The sequence below is a fragment of the Myotis davidii genome, unplaced genomic scaffold (assembly GCF_000327345.1).
Source record: "Myotis davidii unplaced genomic scaffold, ASM32734v1 scaffold96, whole genome shotgun sequence".
Classification (NCBI taxonomy): domain Eukaryota; kingdom Metazoa; phylum Chordata; class Mammalia; order Chiroptera; family Vespertilionidae; genus Myotis; species Myotis davidii.
In genome coordinates, this window is record NW_006289416.1 from 11,461,887 (window position 1) to 11,481,483 (window position 19,597).

At 38.6% G+C, this 19,597-nt stretch overlaps 1 protein-coding gene across 1 annotated transcript in view; it reads left to right on the forward strand.

The window, feature by feature from the left end:
* The window catches only part of RTTN (rotatin), a 110,145-nt gene that overhangs the window by 60,418 nt on the left and 30,130 nt on the right, over positions 1-19,597 (forward strand). Inside the window, exons 31-36 of the mRNA XM_015562684.1 lie at positions 100-171; positions 3,697-3,886; positions 5,742-5,833; positions 11,966-12,059; positions 17,025-17,217; positions 18,146-18,236. Coding sequence (XP_015418170.1) covers positions 100-171; positions 3,697-3,886; positions 5,742-5,833; positions 11,966-12,059; positions 17,025-17,217; positions 18,146-18,236 — 732 coding nt within the window. The remainder of the gene's footprint in view (positions 1-99; positions 172-3,696; positions 3,887-5,741; positions 5,834-11,965; positions 12,060-17,024; positions 17,218-18,145; positions 18,237-19,597) is intronic.

The following is a 19,597-nucleotide window of genomic DNA, read 5'->3' on the forward strand; positions in this document are numbered from 1 at the left end:
GACTCATGATACATATTTTTGTTACTAAATTTCGATATGTTGGTTATTTCAGAGGTGGCAACAAGATGGCAGTATTGACTTCTTCTTTTTTAATTTCAGGCTGCCTTTATTCTTCAGAATCTCCTTGTAATTCCAATGCCATCAGTAATTGTAAAGGATTATACTTGGCAGGTGGGTGACTTTAAACAATGGTCTACGTAGTAGATAGTTGAGATTAATTGATGATGAAGTTTCAGCATATATATATTTCATTACTGATGAATTTTCATACAAGGCAACAGGATCTCTTAAAAGCAAATGTGGAAATTTTCCTAATGCTTGGTCAGATTTATAAATTCTGCTCTGTAGTGGTAATTTTATTATTATTATTTTTTCATCCTCACCTGAGGATATGTTTTTACTGACTTGATGGGGGGGGTGTTAAGAGGGAGGGAGGGAGGGAGGGAGGGAGAGAGAGAGAGAGAGAGAGAGAGAGAGAGATAGAGAGAGAGAGAGAGAGAGAGAGAGAAGAGAAATCAATTGATCAGTTGCCTCGTGTATGTGCTCTGACAGGGAATTGAACCTGCAGCCTTTTGGGGACACTTCAACCAGCTGAACCACCCACTAGGGCTGCAGTGGTAAAGTAATTTTAAACAGAAATAAGAGCTCACATGGTGTTTACTATGCACGTGTTACACAAGTCGTCATGTCTCCTTGGCTTCTTTATCTAAAATAGTTGCTGAATGTTTAGCATTTGTGACCTAAGCATTTTTGAGGAGTGCAGCCTACTTAGTTGCTGTAATACTCTTTAAATAGGTGTGCCTATTCTCTCATGATTAGATTCAGGTTCCGTAGTTTTAAAGAGAAGCCGTGGAAGTACGTGTTCTCAGTGCAGTGTATCAGGAGACCTGCTTTCTCTGACCCATTACTGGGCATGCTAACTTTACTCACTTGGTTGAATTAAAGTCCCCTGTATTATTCATTGTGGAATTATGGGAGATACTTTGAGACTGTATAAATATTTATTTCTCATCAGTTTTCTTTCATTAGTTTTAACTTTTTTCCACTCGAGATTCTTGTCTAAAGCAGTTGTTACAGAATGATTGCCAAATGGTGATTTTCTAATTCCATCATTTCTTCTACATTTATTACATTTTACTCTAAGGAAGAGCTTTCCTTTGTTCCCCATTTATTTTTTTATTCACTTTTTTATTTTATTTACACCAGTCTGAACTTCAGGAAACTTAGTTTGTTTCATGGGTTATAATCTGTTTCTGTCATTATTTATTTAGATGTTTAAATTGTTCCAGATTTGTCCAAAAGGAGCCCCTTCACGAAGAGTCTTGTGTCCTTTTCACATGTCTTCAGTAGTCTTCCTCACTTTCTGGTACAGCAAGATGTTCTAGACTTTCCCAGCCCCAGTGTGGAATTAGACATCTGCTCAGAAAGCCTTGATTTCTGTTGATAGAGATGTGGGTTCTAGATATGCTCATTGTTGGGGCGAGAGGAGGTGGATGTCATTAGTTCCGTGCATTCTTAGTGGGCACAGCTGTAAACTGTCTGCATACGTGTTTGTGTGTGTTTTAGATAGTGGTCATTTATAGTCATAGCATAGATTATTTTCATATTCAATGTGATAATTATCAGTGCACATTTTTTATTCTTTAATGTATTCATCACAAGTCATTATGAGTATTGATTTAACAAAACAATAAGTACCTAGAGAAGCAATATCATCTTAACTGTATTCATAATTTATATGTAGTTAAGGTTTTCTTATGTAATTAGGATCATTTTTCCAATTTCTTGATTGCATTATAGCTCTAAAATTTTTCTTATATATCAAAATATTTTTTTTTCTCCTGGAAAATATTAATTCTCTGTTCACAAATGTAATGTTTATTTTGTTCCCATTTCCTTCTTAATCATAGCTAATGGATATATTAGAACTCTGATGCTAGGAGTAAAATATTTTTGAATATTAATATTATAGCTTATTACATCCTTGAAAATAATATTTTCAAATTAAATATTCTATGACATAATTAATTTTTTTCTTCACAAATTCATTCGTAATGGCACCTAGTGATTTGAAGGGTTTTCTTGCTTTACGTACTGTCCTCCGCTTCCCTGGCAATTCTGCAGATGATCTGGCAGCCCAGCACTCACCTGAGGGCAGGGCTGATAAGAATATAGACATCCTGAGTCAGAGCAATTGGACTGAGCTGATCTCCCCAGTGCGCGGGATGACAGCCCCATCAATTACTGGTGGACCTGTGGAGCGAAGCCTGGCCTGTGCATGAAAGGCTCCATTGTTCTGGTCCTTGTAGCATTAGCCATCTGGAAAGCCTGAGTCAGGCCATCTTTGTGCGTGTGCTGGGCTTGGCTTCACTGCCTGAGTAAAGCTCTGTTGTTAATATGCTATTGCCACTAGGAAGCTTGGGCCTGTGGAGATTCAGGCTTAATGTTTAGTTAAACTAAATCAAATGAAAAATGAATAATGGTTGTGTAATATGTATATATTTCAGATCATTTGGTTTTCTTTGAGAAGTTAAAAAATATTTTGAATGAATTTACAATGAAATTGACTATATCTCTCAATTCACAGAGACAGCTTTGTCTCCTACTGATTTTAATTCTTCAGCATGTTTGCAATAATGTTTGTTCCTGTGCTGTGTCGACACATAGAATTTAGCTCATTTAAACAATCTCCTCCAATATAGTTCTATTAACTTCTTACTTTCTCCACTGGTCGCCTGCTGTTTCTGGTCCTGTTATCTATGGATCCCGTTCTTGGCTCCATTTAGAAGGCAAGAGGATGTGGCTAAGATGTTCCTATCCTTTTATTAGTAGCTTCTCCCCGCTTCTGCTCATCTTTGCCAGTTTTATCTTTACTTTTACTTTGTGAAGGCTGGTTGCATTTACATTCTCTTCTGCAGCCTCCTTTTATCTATGTAGGTTGATTCTAAAAAGTGAAAACCAGTAATTCGCTACAGATCCACTTAATTGGGCTGTGGTTACACTTTCTAATCTCTGCTTCCAGGACCATGACCACTCTGGCCTGTGTGTGTGATTATAAAAATATTTATTTGGGTGACTTTTTCCAAACCTTAACATTTTTATTTATTTATTTCTTGCGCTGTGAGTTTATATCGTATCTCAAGTTTTTCTAAGCTGTTAATCATCCTTTTTCTTTAGTTATAATTTCCTGGTGGGAAGTGTGTGTCGGTGCCTGTGGCTGTTCCCCTTGGCAGGGTTAGTTCAGCGGAAAGGAAAGTGGCAGACAGCTTTCACTGTGAATATTGAGGGGCCATGTATTTTATCTAGCTTATTCATAGGTATGAAGACTAATTGTGAATGTAATTACTTGGACCACATTATTTCTGATATTTTAATACTTACTGTTTTGTATAGGTTGTAAAGTAGCTTTTTTGAGTTTATGGCTCAAGTACATAATTACTTGATTAAAGCTGCACCATTTTATAGAAGAATTTTAAATAAAATGGCCCCTCAAGAGATGGAGTGGAGCCTCTGCCTTCAGTGGATCATTAGGCCGCAAAGACCTAGAGTGCTGGGAAGTAATGCCCTAGGTCTGCTGCACAGGACAGGCCGGGGAGAGGCCAGGTCGCACCTGGGGAGTGTGCGGAGACAGTGGGTCTTTTTGAAGAAATCATGTGATAGTTCACTGTCTCTCTTTCTCTCCCTCTTTTCCTCCAGGGACCCTGTGTCCATGATGAGGACTCTGGTCTGTCGCTGGTAGGAAAGCCCGCGCTGCAGGCTCTCTTGTATCACTGCCATTTCTATGAACATTTGCATCAGATGGTGAAACATTGTTACCTGGGACTGTATACCTTTTATTCGAGTTGTTCTGCTCCTAATGGAACTTCAGAAAGCAGTGATTTAAACGGTAGGTACATTATATTTAAACTAGTGGCCCGGTGCACAAACTTCATGCCTGGCTGGGGGTGGGGTGTCCCTCAGCCCAGCCTGCACCCTCTACAATCTGGGACCCCTCGGGGGATGTCTGACAGCCCTTTTGCAATCTGGGACCGCTGGCAGTTGGTCATCCCTCTTGCATTCTGGGACTGCTGGCCTGGTCCCCCCCAACTGTCCTTCCCTGCAGGCCTGGCCCCCCCAACTGCCCTCCCCTGCAGGCCTTGTCACCCACAACTGCCCTCCCCTGCAGGCCATCTTGTGGCGGCCATCTTTGACCACATGGGAGCAGCCACCTTGTGCGAGGGCATGATGGTCAATTTGCATATTACCTCTTTATTATATAGGATTTTTATAAAATGTAACACCTTTTAAACTGTTAAAGACCAGTGTATTATAAGATGTTTGAAAAATAATGCCAAGTACACAGGAAAAATTGGTTTTTTCCTCTGGTCCCACTATCCAGATATTTCCTTTGTTGTGTTAGGGTGTATTTTCCTCCAGGCATCTTCCTCTCTATAGCTTTAGTTTGTTTTATATAATTGTATTCATATTATGTACATTTTTATATCCCCTTCTTTCACTAAACATTGCCTAAGCATTTTTCTACATTATAAATACTTCATAGAAACCATTTCTGAAATCATATAAATGTTTCACAAGTTTTCATACCCTTCAGCAAAGTTTTATACTTTCCTCTACTATTGTCTTGAACTTTGGAAAAGTTCTTCCTAGGCAATCAAGAGTAAGACCTACTAAGTTCTCTAATTTGTTTTGCTAATATAGCAAAAGTTATTTATATTTGGCATGTTACTCATTTATCAAAATATCTTGCTGAAACTTTTTCATTTCTGTTTGTAGATTCTCTTGGAGCATAAGACCTTAGCACATAGATAATAATTATGTCTTATATTAATTTCTAATGATTTAAAAATGAAAATAAATTTTAAAATTAATTTTAAAGTAATTTTTAAAAAATCTTGACATAATTTCACACTTACAGAAAAGGTACAAGAATTCCCAAATGTTAACATTTTATTGTATTTGCCCTCATGCCATGTGTATGAATAAAATTTACTCATATGCGTACGTATGTATGTATTTTTTTTTCTGAGACATTTAAGAGTAAATTGGAGACATGAAGTTTCTTTATCATGGAATATTTAAAAGTAAATTTATAATTCATTTTTCTGCTCATTTCTTGGAAAAATTAAGAGGAAAATTATATTTGATGACATTTTGGACATTCTAAATAAATGTCCATCTCTAGTAGGAAAGTGACCCATTTAATTGTTTGGATGTCTTTGGATCTGTGTTACTCAGAGCTTGGCCTTGGAGCCATGCAAACGTAGGGGCCCTCCCTGATTTGGGGAATGGACAAATGTTCTGGAATTGGACCCAGGAACTGCTATAACAAGCTCTGTGTGATTCTTATGCACATTACATTTGCAATTTATCAAGACCTGGTGTTGGCCCTGGAGCCATGCAAATGTAGGGGCCCTCCCTAATTTGAGGAATGGACAAATGTTCTGGAATTGGACCCAGGAACTGCTATAACAAGCTCTGTGTGATTCTTATGCACATTACATTTGCAATTTATCAAGACCTGGTGCTCTTGATAAATTGTGTTAGATTAAGCTAAAGCACAGTCAGCTAATTGCATTAAATTTTCTGTAAAACAAGCTTTACATATAAATTAATTAGGCAAATAAAAATTAGGCCAACCTCACATCTTAGTTCTTCACTGGTTTCATGTGATGACTGTTTTTCTGTTAATTGTTATAGAACCCAGGAGACTATTTGTGTTGACTGTTTTCTTGTTGTCACAGGTTTGGATGACTCACTCAAGTTTTGGAGGGCTCCATCGAGAATGTCCCATCAAGACCGAGATCCTAGTTCTCTCTCCACTTCGGAAACAATGGTACTTTCAAAGAATTCATAAGTGCTTCCTTTTGATTCTGTGAAATAATTTGAATTTACATAGTGGAGAGAGAAGCCTGATAGGAATTCTAAGGTAAGGCCCGGTGCATGAAAATTTGTGCTCTTAGGGAGTCGCTCAGCCCAGCCTGTGCCCTCTTGCAGTCCGGGACCCCTTGGGGGATGTTCACCTGCCAGCTTAGGCCCGCTCCCTGAGGAGGGGGCCTAAGCCGCAGTTGGACATCCTTAGCGCTGCCAAGGAGGCAGAAGAGGCTCCCGTCACTGCCGCTGCACTTGCAGCAGTCAGTCCGGCTTGTGGCTGAGCAGAGCTCACCCTGTGGGAGTGCATTGACCACCAGGGGGCAGATCCTGCATTGAGCATCTGCCCCCTGGTGGTCAGTGGGTGTCATAGTGACTGGTCATTCCCAGCTGTTAGGGTCAATTTGCATATTGCCCTTTTATTATATAGGATACCTAGAATTTATGTATACCTGCCCTTTTTTTCCCATTCATACATTGCTATATTCTAAAAACTTTGACACACTAAATATTTCTAAATAATAAATGATACTGGTTTTCATTTGTTTTACAAGCACACAGAATCACTTATTCTCCACTGGAAAATAGTATGTTTTATTGTAAAGTGTTTTTGGAACAATTACTGTGTTAGTAGACCCTAGGACAAAAAAGCTTGTCACCTGTGCTTCTAGGAGCACAACAGTATGAGAAAAATAGCTATTATATAGGCATTAATAGGAGTCACTTACCACACAGTTTTTCAAGAGACTGGTACTTTTTCCTACAGTTTTAATAGTTTTTTATTTTTTTCTAGACTCAGAAGAGTTGGTTTTCAGTGCTAAATTGAACCTTTATTTGGAAAAGTAGAATAATTCCCTGGTTCCACTAGATGTCATGCTTTCCTTTCCAAGCTAGAAATAGTATCTATCTTTGTCTCAATAAGAGAAATAATATGATTAAATGCAAAAAGGAGTTCATTTAGTTCACAGATGGGCAGCATTAATATGTGCTTAAAAGTAATTCTTCTTAGGTTACCCTGTTTGTTTAAAGGGCTATTGACCTAAAAAATCTGTACATTTTTCAGTTCTTTGCTCATAGTAGGTGTACAGTAAAAAGTAATTGCTCTATTTAATGTTGGGCTATCTTAGTTATTTTGTAAATATCAAGTTGTATTTATCCTATACAAAAAGACTTAAGTACAAAAAGTGAAAGCAAATCAAACTCTTGTATTTCTCAATTTTATAATAACATAAATCTTACAGATTAGTATACTGGATTTTCTGAGAAAAACCTTTGAAATTTATTATTTGTTGTAATTAAATAGAAGCACCTCTTTTAATGTGAAAGCCTTTAACTTGTTTGTGTTAGGATGCAACATACATTTTGAGAAATATGTAGCAATAGAATCTGTTTTTTAAAAGAAATTTTATATATAGTCCTATGTTAGATTTATTTATTGACATTTCTCAAAAGACTGGTATTATCCATTAGAATTTTTACAGTCAACTCTTTTCTTTCTTTTTTGACTTCCAAACAGAAGAGTTTGGGCATCAGTGGCTTTTTACCAAATTAGGGATTTTTATTCACCGAAGTAGTTTAATTACCCTAATTCTGCTCATCTTACCATGCCCGACATACTCTATCTCTTTGTCCCAACAGGAGAAAAATCTGGAGAATTTATTTATTATACCAGTATTACTTTAAACATAAGCTCTCAGTACCTAGACCAAACTATGTGGGCAAACTACGGCCCATGGTCCGGATCTGGCCCATTTGAAATGAATAAAACTATTGAAAAAAAGACCGTACCCTTTTATGTAATGATGTTTACTTTGAATTTATATTAGTTCACACAAACACTCCATCCATGCTTTTGTTCCGGCCCTCCGGTCCAGTTTAAGAACCCATTGTGGTCCTCGAGTCAAAAAGTTTGCCCACCCCTGACCTAGACCAACTAAACCTTTCTCAGGTATAAGAAAATTTTAAAATTACAAATTGAAGTATCAGCTGCATGATGGAAATCTTGCCAATAAGCTTATGTGGTTATTTATATAACTGTTTAGTGTATCTCACAGTTTTAACAAAGGATGCAGTTTATTGATTGGTGTTTTGTTTTTCCATTTTGTCTTTCTAAGGAAAGCTCTATGATTGATTTGGGTCAGATCCTTAGATTATACCATAGGGACTTGATGGTGTAATCTAACAGATATTAGTTCAGTTGCTTGGCCCTGGAAGGATTGGAATTTTGTAAATTATACATAGAGTAAGGGGTGTCATTGTCACCTTGGGGGTATTGCCCTTGTAAATAAGCCGGTTTAGAGATGGCTACTGTCCAGTTCAGTGTCCCCATCCCCAGGTAGTAGTTGTTTTTCTTCCTGAGTCACTTTTCTAGTTCTCAGAAGTATCCAAACTAGATAGGTGTTTTTACCTAGTACATACCAGTGTGCTATAACAGCTTTATGACCAAATTTAGTCTTTAAAAAAAACAAGAGAGAATAACGGAAGAACATGAGGATTGTACTATGAGAAAAGATAGGGTACAAGTCTATTCACATTTTCCCCCTTTTTAAAAATTAAATTTATTGGAATGACATTGGTCAACATGAACATATAGGTTTCTGGGGTGGGTTTCTATGTTACAAGATCTGTATATATTGCACTGTGTGCCCACCACCCAAAGTCAACTCTTCTCCTGTCACCTTATATTAGGATCTCCTTCTCCCCTGGCGTCCTCCCCTCTCTAGGCAGAGCCAAGAGCTCCCAGCTACAGGGCTGCATCCGTGGGCCAGCTGAGCTTTCCTCCCTTCCCACCTCTACATTTATTCCCCACCTTCAATGTGCAGGTCTCTCAGGTGTGCCTCTATATTGAGCAGGGAATTCTTTGTTGAATTATATTTGGTTAACTTGTTGAAATTTCAGGGGGAGAGGCCAGGGAATCTCTTATGCTGCCATCCTCTGACCTAAAGCACCCACTCACAATTTTTAAACACGGGAAGATAGAAGGTATGAGAAGTTTCTAAGGGATTTTAGATAAGGGTTAGCCAGGAGAGCTGAGTCTGTTTTTGGCTATGAAGAGATAATATGTAATAGCTGTAAAGATACAGATAGAAAGATATTTCAGCAGAGTAAAATGGCATGAAACATTAAAATTGGCATTAGAGAATTGTGGCTTGACTTTTGTTTGATGGTAATTGAAAGTTATTTCATAGACTGGAGAGCAGGCCAAGGACAATTACCTCATTTTTGCCATGTGTTAAAAATGTGAGCAATTTTGTACCCTATCTTTTTTCATACCACAAATCCTCATTTTCTACCTTTGTTATCTTTTAAATTTTAAAAAAACCTATTCAGGCACCAATGCTGCTTTTGATGAAAGAGGATGAAAGGTATTATGAATTCATTTTGACAAATAAAATATGAAACTCCTAAATGAACTTTGAAAGATTTTTAAAGTATCCAGTGAGCTCCTTTGTTTCTGTAAGGCAGAATATCAAGAAACAGTTTTTGAACATTTGATACATTTTCTTCATAAGACAAAGAAATTGTTTTTAAACTCAAATTCTACTTTGATATGGTAAATGGCTTTGTGTTTCTTGCTATTTCAGAAAGATTCTCTTACAGTTGTAACTTTATTTTACAATGAAACATGATTTAGAAATCTTCTACTTATAAGCACATTGATGAAAGATTATTTTTTTTAGTGTTTATAAGCAAAATGTGAGTCTTTTAGCACTGTAGTTTAAGTAGCATCAGTTTCTCTGCACTGATAGGCTTTCATTGCCTCTGTAATACCAGTGTGGTGATAACACTACAAGTATATAGACTCAGTTCAAGTAAAACACAGTTTCATTTGTCTTATTATATGGAGGTAAATGCGAAATCTCTCAGGATGTGTCATGTGGCAGATGTGAAAGTGAGAGAAAGTCTAGATTGTGGTTTTGCATGTAGGTCATTTAATGACTCAAGTCTAATGAGTTTGCGTGTGTACAAAAGCACATACACAAGGTATCTGCTAAGACCCAAACTAAGAGGATTAAGTAGAGATGACTATTGATCCCTCTGGGATCTACTGGGTCCCACAAAGTCTCAGTGTTCTTAACTTTTTTATTTCGGTGCTAATCTAAAAAATGTTAATGTGACTACACTGAATGTAAAATAAAACAACACATGCCTGTTTATGAGTTATTTACTTAGACTGAAATTTTTCTAGGTTTATTTTTTAGATACCTTTATGTGTGTAGCTTACATTCTTGGCTATAGCTTCCTATCACTTATTTCTTGTTTTTGTGAAATGTCAAACTTCAAGTGATGAGAGACGATTAAGGTCTTCAAGTTGAATGAGGGAACTTTAAAAACTGTATATTAATTTCTTCTACCATTTTCTTCCAATTTATGTTTTTTGTATTATCAGAAATTGTGAATGAATATAACCTTGGTTTTTGCTTTCATTCTATTTTATATATCAAGTCTAAGATACCCTACTTGAAGTGTTAGGATAAATATGCTATCAGTATGTAGGGAGGGTTATAGTATTTGAGTGTGTGAGGCAGGATTGATTCCTAAGTTCACTTGACAGCTCAGGCCTTCTGTGTACACCGACATGGACCTAAGGTATTTTTCACATAGGAGGTGCCAAACTCATCAGTTTGGGCTTCTTCAAATTGAGGAAGGCCACACAATCTTTTCATCTTATAAAACTGTAGTGAAATTGTTTTTCTACTACAGAATTTGTTATATTTAATGTTTTAAAAAAAGTTGTATTCTGAAACATAGTTTTGGCATATTGCCTAAGTTTTTAAAGAGTTTTTTTTTACAATATGGGGAGAGATAAGAAAATATTTTAGTACTTAAGGTAATTTTTTCATAGGCACTATTAAAATTTGTGTGTGCCATTTGAAACTTTACAAAGCTCTTTTGAGTTAAGAAATCAAGAAATTAATCCAAAGAAAATGGAAACAGTCACTCAAAGAGATATACCAGTATGCATTCCATGTTCATTGCAGCATTTTTTTTTTTTTTTTTACAATAAGCAGTATATGGTGACAACCTAACTATCCTTCAGTGGGTGAACGGATAAAGAAATTATGGTGTGCCCTGGTTGGTTTGGCTCAGCAGATAGAGCGTCGGCCTGCAGACTGAAGGGTCCCAGGTTCGATTCCGGTCAAGGGCATGTACCTTGGTTGCGGGCACATACCCGGTAGGGGGTGTGCAGAAGGTGGCTGGTTGATGTTTCTCTCTCATCGATGTTTCTGGCTCTCTATCCCTCTCCCTTCATCCCTGTAAAAAATCAATAAAATATATTTTTAAAAAAGGAATTATGGTGTTAAGTATGCAATGAAATATTATTCAGCCATAAAAAAGAATGAAATCTTGCCATTTGCAACAACAAGGGAGGACCTCAAGGGTATTATGCTAAATGCAATAATTCAGACAGAGAAAAACAAATACCATGTGATTTCTCTTATATGTGGAGTCTAAAAATAAATAAATAGAAAGATAAATTAAGGTCATAAAAAACAAAAAATGCAAATATCTCAAGGACACAGTGAATTTATAGGTAAAGTTGTATATTTCAGCCTTTTAACATTTAGGTAATAAGAGAAAATAGGTCTTATTGGGACCTTAATAATCTTAATGGGCTTCAAATCAAAACCTCACTCCTGTCAGTTACTAATTTACAAAAACTGTAACAGGTCCTATAAGAAAAAGTAGAAAATGCCACTCACGCCCTGGCTGGTGTCACTGGGTTGGTTGGAGTGTCATACCAAACACCAAAAGGTGGTAGGTTCAGTCCCGTCAAAGCACATACCTGGTCAGGGCGTGTGTGGGAGGCAACAGATCAGTGTTTCTCACCCATTGTCGTCTCTCCCTCTCTCTCTAAAGTCAATAAAACATATCCTTGGGTGAGGATAAAAAACAAAAACACAGTAAGGATGAGTTAAAAAAGAAAAGAAAAGGCCTTTCAAAAACTGTGATGACTCTCAAAATATGAAACGTTTTCTAGTTCGACTAGCAAATGTAGTTTTGCCATAAACCTTCTGTTTAAGGATGTCTGTCTTGTATATATACTACTTGTGCTTCATTTTCCGTTTGTAACAATTTTCTTGCTGGTCCATAGGTGGCATCTTCATCGGGGAGTGTGGGACTATCATCACCAGTGACCTCAGCTGCGTCTCTCCCGGAAGCCTCACACGACCAGTTTGTGGCTCCAGGTACCCTTTAGAAAGACATTCCACTTTCAGAAAGAAAAGTGACAAGTTGGTCCAGACAGATATTTTGAAAGTAAATGTCTAGATAAGACCAAAATTAAATAAGTCCCAGAACAAAATGTCTAGATAAGAACAAAACGAAATGTCACAGAACATGATGGAATAAATTAGAATACATATATCAGAGAGTAACAAAACAAATACTTTTAACTAATAAATGGGAATTTGCCATCCCAAAAATAGTCTGGCTGCCATATGGTTCCTTCTTAGTTAAACATAGATAACTGGGGAACTATGAATATAGTTAACTTCATTTTTTTCCCTCCTTTGAAAAAACACTTTAATTTACCACAGTGATTGTGAAAGTGAAGAGATTCTAATCCTGAGTGTTTTTCAAAGATTGTGCTTCCATTTTAAAGCACACAGAATCCATGGAATCTTTATTTCAAATGAGTAATGAGTAGCCTCGGGTTTATTTTTGTTAATGGCAATATATAAACTTTATACTTTGTGTTAGGGACTGCTTCCAACTCTATTATGCTTCCAAATGTATATACATGTACATGTACATATATAATTATACTTGAAGGTTATAATTTAGCATTAAATTCCTAACCTGCAGGGAATACACTATCTAAAGAGAAGGTAATTTTATTTTATTTTTAAAATATATTTTATTGATTTTTTACAGAGAGGAAGGGAGAGAGATAGAGAGTCAGAAACATCGATGAGAGAGAAACATTGATCAACTGCCTCCTGCACATCTCCCACTGGGGATGTGCCCGCAACCCAGGTACATGCCCTTGACCGGAATTGAACCTGGGACCTTTCAGTCCGCAGGCTGACGCTCTATCCACTGAGCCAAACCGGTTTTGGCAAGAGAAGGTAATTTTAAACACTGAAGTATAAGTGTCTGTGCAGAAAATGCTTTCTAAAACTTCAGAAATACCTGCTTAAGACATTAATCTGAATTTTTATTTCAATATTTGTTCCATAACTTCCTAAACAATTTCCCATTTTGGTTTTTAGCAGTTTATATTGATAATATATGAAAGTGTTTAATTGTAGGAAATACTTATTTGATTTTCTTGAGCTCAAAAGGAGCAAACTCAGATTGTTCAAATAGCTAAGGATACAGAATACAAAATAAAATTTGATAACGAATTTCATGAATATTTATCTCTAAGACTATGTTATATTACTCTTTTTTAAACAACTTTATTGAAATATAATTCACATGCCATGCAGTCCACCCATTTTAAGGGTACAATTCATTGGTTTTAATATATTCACAGAGTTGTGCAGCTGTCACCACAATCTGTTTTAAAATATTTTCATCACTCCCCAAAGAAACCATGTATCCATTAGCAGTCACTGCCCCTCTCCCGCATCCTCCCCAGCCCTACACAGTCATTAATATACTTTCCCTCTTTATAGATTTGCCCGTTTTTGGACATTTCATATACATGGAATCATACAACATGTGGCCTTTTGTGTCTGATATCTTTCACTTAGCATGATGTTTTCAAGATTCATCCATGTTATAGCATGCGTCAATACTTAATTCCTTTTCATTTCCAAATAATATTCTTCTGCATCAACATACCATCTGTTATTTACCCATTCATCAGTTGATGGTCATTTGTATTTGTTTCGCTTGGCTATTTTGAATAATAATGCTATGAACATTTATGTACAGTTTTTTGTGTGTGGACATATGTATACTTGTGTGGGTTTTTTTGTTTCATTACTCTTGATTTGGACTATTTTCTTTTCAAGGACGGTGCTTAGAATGTATGTTCATGCACAGTTTTGCCTATCACCAATCCCTTCAGTGTATGTATTTGACAGAAAAAATGTTCTCACCTTTTTGTGGAGTCTTCACAGTCCTTGTACGGTGCTGGAGAGCATTGTACTTAAGTTGTCAGTGAGCCTCAACACCAGAGCAGTGTGTGGTGCTTAGATGTCTTTAAATAGTATTAAGATACAATTTCTTATAAGTGATAATGAGATTTTAGTTCCCTCAGTTGGAACGTCTGGCAGGATTTTCCAGTGCAGCTGGTTAGTCCTTTTATTTCTTATTCTGTTCTTCTTGATTAACTTGGGGATTATCATGTCCCAGTGTAACTTAGAACAGGATAACAAGTATTTGTTCTGGCATATACATTAGGGCCCCTTTAGACATCCAGCTTTGCATTTTTAAATTTAGTTTCTAACTTTTCTAAAAGAAAATTATTTTATGTTATAAGAAAACCATTAACAGGGTCTCATGGTCTTTAAGCCTACATTTGATTTATAAAGTTCAATTACTAAAAAATAAGAATGTTAGTCTATTTGAGTATTATACATATAGATAACTGGGATAATTCTGTCCAGATAAAATATAAAAATTATATTGAAAATATTGAGTGAGTTTGAGTTTCCTCAATGCTGTGCTCCTCCTGTTTTGCTCATGTTCTTCTCTGCTGCATGCTTGCCCTAGACCAGGGGTGGGCAAACTTTTTGACTCGAGGGCCACAATGGGTTCTTAAACTGGACCAGAGGGCTGGAACAAAAGCATGGATGGAGTGTTTGTGTGAACTAATTAAATTCAAAGTAAACATCATTACATAAAAGGGTACAGCCTTTTATTTCAATAGTTTTATTCATTTCAAATGGGCCGGATCCGGCCCGTAGGCCGTAGTTTGCCCACGGCTGCCCTAGACAGACATGTAACACATAGTTTGTGAATAGTATTTAAAAATTTCCCTTAAGCCGAAACCGGTCTGGCTCAGTGGATAGAGCTCCCTTCCTCTGTAAAAAAATCAATAAAATATATTTTAAAAAAATAAAAAAAAAAAAATAAAAAAAAATAAAAATTTCCCTTAAAACCATTTGAACTATTTCTGTGGAAGTACCTAAATTTAATTTTCCCAGTTTTATTTGATTCAAAAAATAATCTTTCTTTATAATGTATAGTCCCAAAGTGCCTCCCTGAAGGAATTAATTATGGAGGGAAAAACTATAACTTTATAGTGGAGAAACATAATAGACCCCACCTTGATCAAAAAGTCCAAAGTTCACACCACCAATAATGGGACAAGGAGGAATCATGATTCTCCTGATGTGGTGTGCTGGAGGTCTCCTCAGGAGGAAACTCCCAGCATCTGACCTACCACATAACCAGTGTCAGGTCCTGAAAGACCAAGCAAGGCGGGGCAGCTCCTCCAGGTGAGGACTTGAGTATGATCCCAACCTGGATCCAAACAAGGAAAATGACTTTTTCCTTTGCTGTAGAGCAGTGGTCACTAAACTTTCGGATCTCATGGACCACCAGTGTTCCGCGGACCACCCGTTGGCGACTGCTGCTATAGAGGACATTCATTGGATAATATGTGTGATTTGGAAAAGGCAGATTAGAAAGTACTGCTGTTTCATTGTTAATTTCTTGGTTTTGATAATTGTCCTGTGATTATAAAAAACAAAATCCCCGTTTAGAAAATTAAAGGGGATTTTGTCTGCAACTTACAAATCCTATATAATAAAAGCCTAATAGGCAAATTGCCCCCTTGGGCAGTCATTGGACTGGGAAACTGGGAGTTCAACCACTTGCTATGACATACACTGACCACCAGGGGTGGCGTGGAACATGGTGGGCATTGGCGATGCAGCGCTGGCAGCAGGTGGCAGTGGAGGAACTGTCAGCCCCGATGGTCCCTGATGAGAGTAGGACTGCAGAGGGATGGTGGAGCAGGTGAGCGGGCGGTGCCAGGCCAAGGTGGGTGTGAGTGGGGACCCAGTCACCCCGCTGGTTGCCCCGCAGATGTTGACCAGTGGCGGCGGGGCCAGGGCCACTGCCCAGCTCCCAGGTGCTGAGGGAGCCGGGCTGGGGACTGGCCCCGATCGATTGTCCAGCAAGCAGGATGGTAGAGCAGGTGAGAGGGTGGCGCCAGGTCAAGGTGGGGTACTAGGCAGGGCTGTGAGGCTGGGATTGCGAGCAGGGGCCCGATCTCTGCAGGCCACGCAGAGGGACCCCACCCGTGCACGAATTTGTGCACTGGGCCTCTAGTAGTACATAAGAAGATAGGTAGGTAAATAGCTAAAATGTGATGAAGTGTTAATATTTAGGGATCTCGCTGAAGGTATATGGAATTCTTTGTACTTTTTGTTAAACTGAATTTATTTAAAATATAATATTTCTTTAAAAAAGAAGTAAGGAGTGAGGGTCATGAAAGAGAATCTTGAGGCAGATCAGCTTTCTTTTTAGCTATTCCTTGCCGAGTCTTCTAGGGAAGCTCCAGTCTCATGTTGTCAGTTCTAAAACCCAGAGTCTCTGAACACTGAATGTTTTCTGACTCACTCGTGAGAACCCTCGCTCATACGTGAGTGCATGTGGCTGCAGCACCTGCCCTCTAGTCATTTGCTACTGTGGTTGTGCACATGCTACGTGTAGAGGTGGTGTTATGCTATTGCCAAGATCCTGCTGGAGGTGTCAATTAACATGTGGTATTTGTAGTTACTATCTTTCCAAAAATCTAACAGTATTTTGAGTTTGAAACACTCTGATCCCAAATCTCAGAAAAAGGGTTGTGGATGGTGTATTTGTTCCTCTGTTTCTGAGTGCTTGGGACACAACACCATGCTCTGCCTTTCTTATCGGGCCCTTGCACTTTCATCCAAGGCACACACACGTGTACATGTACATGCAAACAGAGACAACCGTGTGTACATGTATATGCACACACTTGTGTATTGTGTGCATGGATATGCAGACACATTCACAAGTGTACATGTATGTACGTGCGCACACAGTAGAGGTGGATGTCTAAATCTCCATCCTCAGGGTTGAGATGCATCAAGCACTCAGGGAATTCCATCTCTCTTGGGCACGTTCAGGAACTTTCCTCTGATCATCAGAGTTTGAGACTATTGCACATAACCGCAAAGTAAACCAAATAGTGACATTTTTATGCTTGTTTTCAATCCTAGGTCAGCCTGAAACAGTGTCCCCACGGCTCCCTCATGACTCTTCCCTTTCTGCTCTCCTGCCCAGACCATGCATCCTGGTCACCCCACCCCTGCTGTCAGCTATTTGCAGCCTCTCAGACAGCCTCCTGGTGATTGCTCCACAAGACACAGCATCTGCCTTCCGACAGGCTCGGCTCATAGAGCTGCTCTGTGGGTAAGAGAGAAGTACTCCCAGAGAGCCATGGTGGTGGAGGTGAATCCCACCAGCTGTATTCATGACTCACTGTATGGCTTCATGTTCTGGATATTTCTTCATCATTTGAAGGCTCATTAGACTGCAGGTTTTTGCTTTTGCCAGAATTGTACTGACAACTTTTATTTTAGATCCATTAAGCCGCTCATATTGGTTTGTTATATTGACTATTAAGCCCACCCCCTCAAAAAAAAATCCTGATTTCGTAAAATTCAGAGGCTCTAAGCCCTACTTATCTTCCACCACACCCAAGGAATAGTCAGTCCCCTTGGTCATTCTAACTGGAAGGAAGGAGTTTGGGGATTTAGCTCCCTCGTGGTCGTAAAGAATAATGTCCATGGGTTGAAAGATCATAAAATTGATTTGCAGTTATTTAGTTCTGGAGACTGAAAGTATTCTCATAGAATTTAGGGAAATTATGATTTGGTTCATTCATTTATCTAATATTAATAAGCCTCTGACATAACTTTTTCTGATTTTCCTATTGGTTATGTGGTATAGTAAGAAAGTCCTTAGATATGTAATTCAGTCCAACTTAAGGTCTACTTAGAGGTCATTTACTCACTTGTGTTGCAGACTTGGGAAAGTTACTCTTTGGAGTATCATTGATGACACCTACTCAGTGGGGTTAATATGAGGATTAGAAGTAATGTTTTAATAAGATTTCGTTAGATATTTTTCTTCAGAATTTTTTGCTTCCCACATTCATCTGATAAGATCTTTTCCTGTGTTGCACAATAGCTTTTTATAAACATTGACTTTCTTTATAAAAATCCTTTCTCTTGAATTCTATTCAAGGTTACAATTCAGATTTCAAATTCTGACTAATGAATCTTTAGTTAGAAGCCTACTAATCATCTGAAGGGGTTTCTTTTTCTGTCCTAAACAGTATTGCAGATGCCACCCTCATAGAGACATGTGTCCAGGAACTCAAGGTCCCGCTGCCTTCGTCACCCCCAGTGGAACACACGCAGGCTCAGGTGAGTGTGTGTCTGTTTGCTTTAAGTGCCTTCTCAAGGACATGGTGTATACCAGCATCTTCCCTAAGTGAATAAAACAAAGATCAAGAACAAATCCATATAGGCCTGATGATGTCATTGGTGGACATCTAAGAAGAAAGTCTAAAGCAGGGGAAGGGACGTGATGTCATAGTTGGGAGGGTAGAGTTTTTCCACATAAGGTGGTCGGGAGGCCTTTCAGACAGTGACATGCGACTTGAAGTAGTGAGGAAGCTAGTCTTGGGGGATAGAGCAGGGGTGTGTTTGGCCAAAAAGCAGCAAGGCCAGAGGGGCTGGTGCAGAACATGAGGACAGATGAAGTCAGAGGTTATGAAGAGCTCCACAAAGGCAGGGCCTTACCTGATTGTGTGTACCATTGGGTCCTCAGTGTCAACACAGCACCTGTCCCATGGCAGGTGTTCATTCAGTACTCATAGGATGAGTGAGTAATTATAGTACTAAACATATATGAGGAGCTTATTTCTATCATTTATGTAATCCTCACAACAGTCACATGAAGTTAATGGCCTCAGAATGAAGTGGGAGGAAAATGTGTGTATATGTGTACACACCTGTACAGAGAGGTGCTTCAGAATATCTCTCTAAAGTTGATTTGTGTGGACTATCTAATTTCTTGGGAATAATGGATAAATGAGACATCACAGCTTATTCTTTAATTTTTGCCTATCCAGAGAATTATTTTTTTTTAAAAAGTACTTTTGTCAATTAATCCTATCTAATAAAATGGGAATATGCTAATTGACTGCCTCCCCCCCCCCCCCCCAAAGATGGTGGTGCCCACAGCCATAAGATGGCTGGCAGGGGAGGGCAGTTGGGGGCGATCGGGCTGGCAGGGGAGCAGTTAGGGGGTGATCAGGCTGGCAGGCAGAAGCGATTAGGGGCAATCAGGCAGGCAGGCAGGTGAGTGGTTAGGAACCAGCAGTCCCAGATTGTGAGAGGGATGTCCAACTGCTGGTGTAGGCCTGATCCCACAGGGTGCACCAGGCCTCTAGTACTTTTTATAATATTACAAGCAACATTCCAGAGATGGTTTTATTGGTAATATTGGGGAAGATTGAATTTTACCTTTATAATTAAGAGTAGTAATTTTATGCTGAAGGATAGTTGAGAGCAAACTTCAAATGATTTGTATTTTATTTGTAGTAACTAGGGGCCCAGTGCACGAAATTCGTGCACTGGGTGTGTGTGTGGGGGAGGGGGGAGTGTCCCTCAGCCCAGCCTGCCCCCTCTCACATACTGGGAGCCCTCAGGCGTTGACCCCCATCACCCTCCAATCGCAGGATCGGCCCCTTGCCCAGGCCTGACGCCTCTGACAGAGGTGT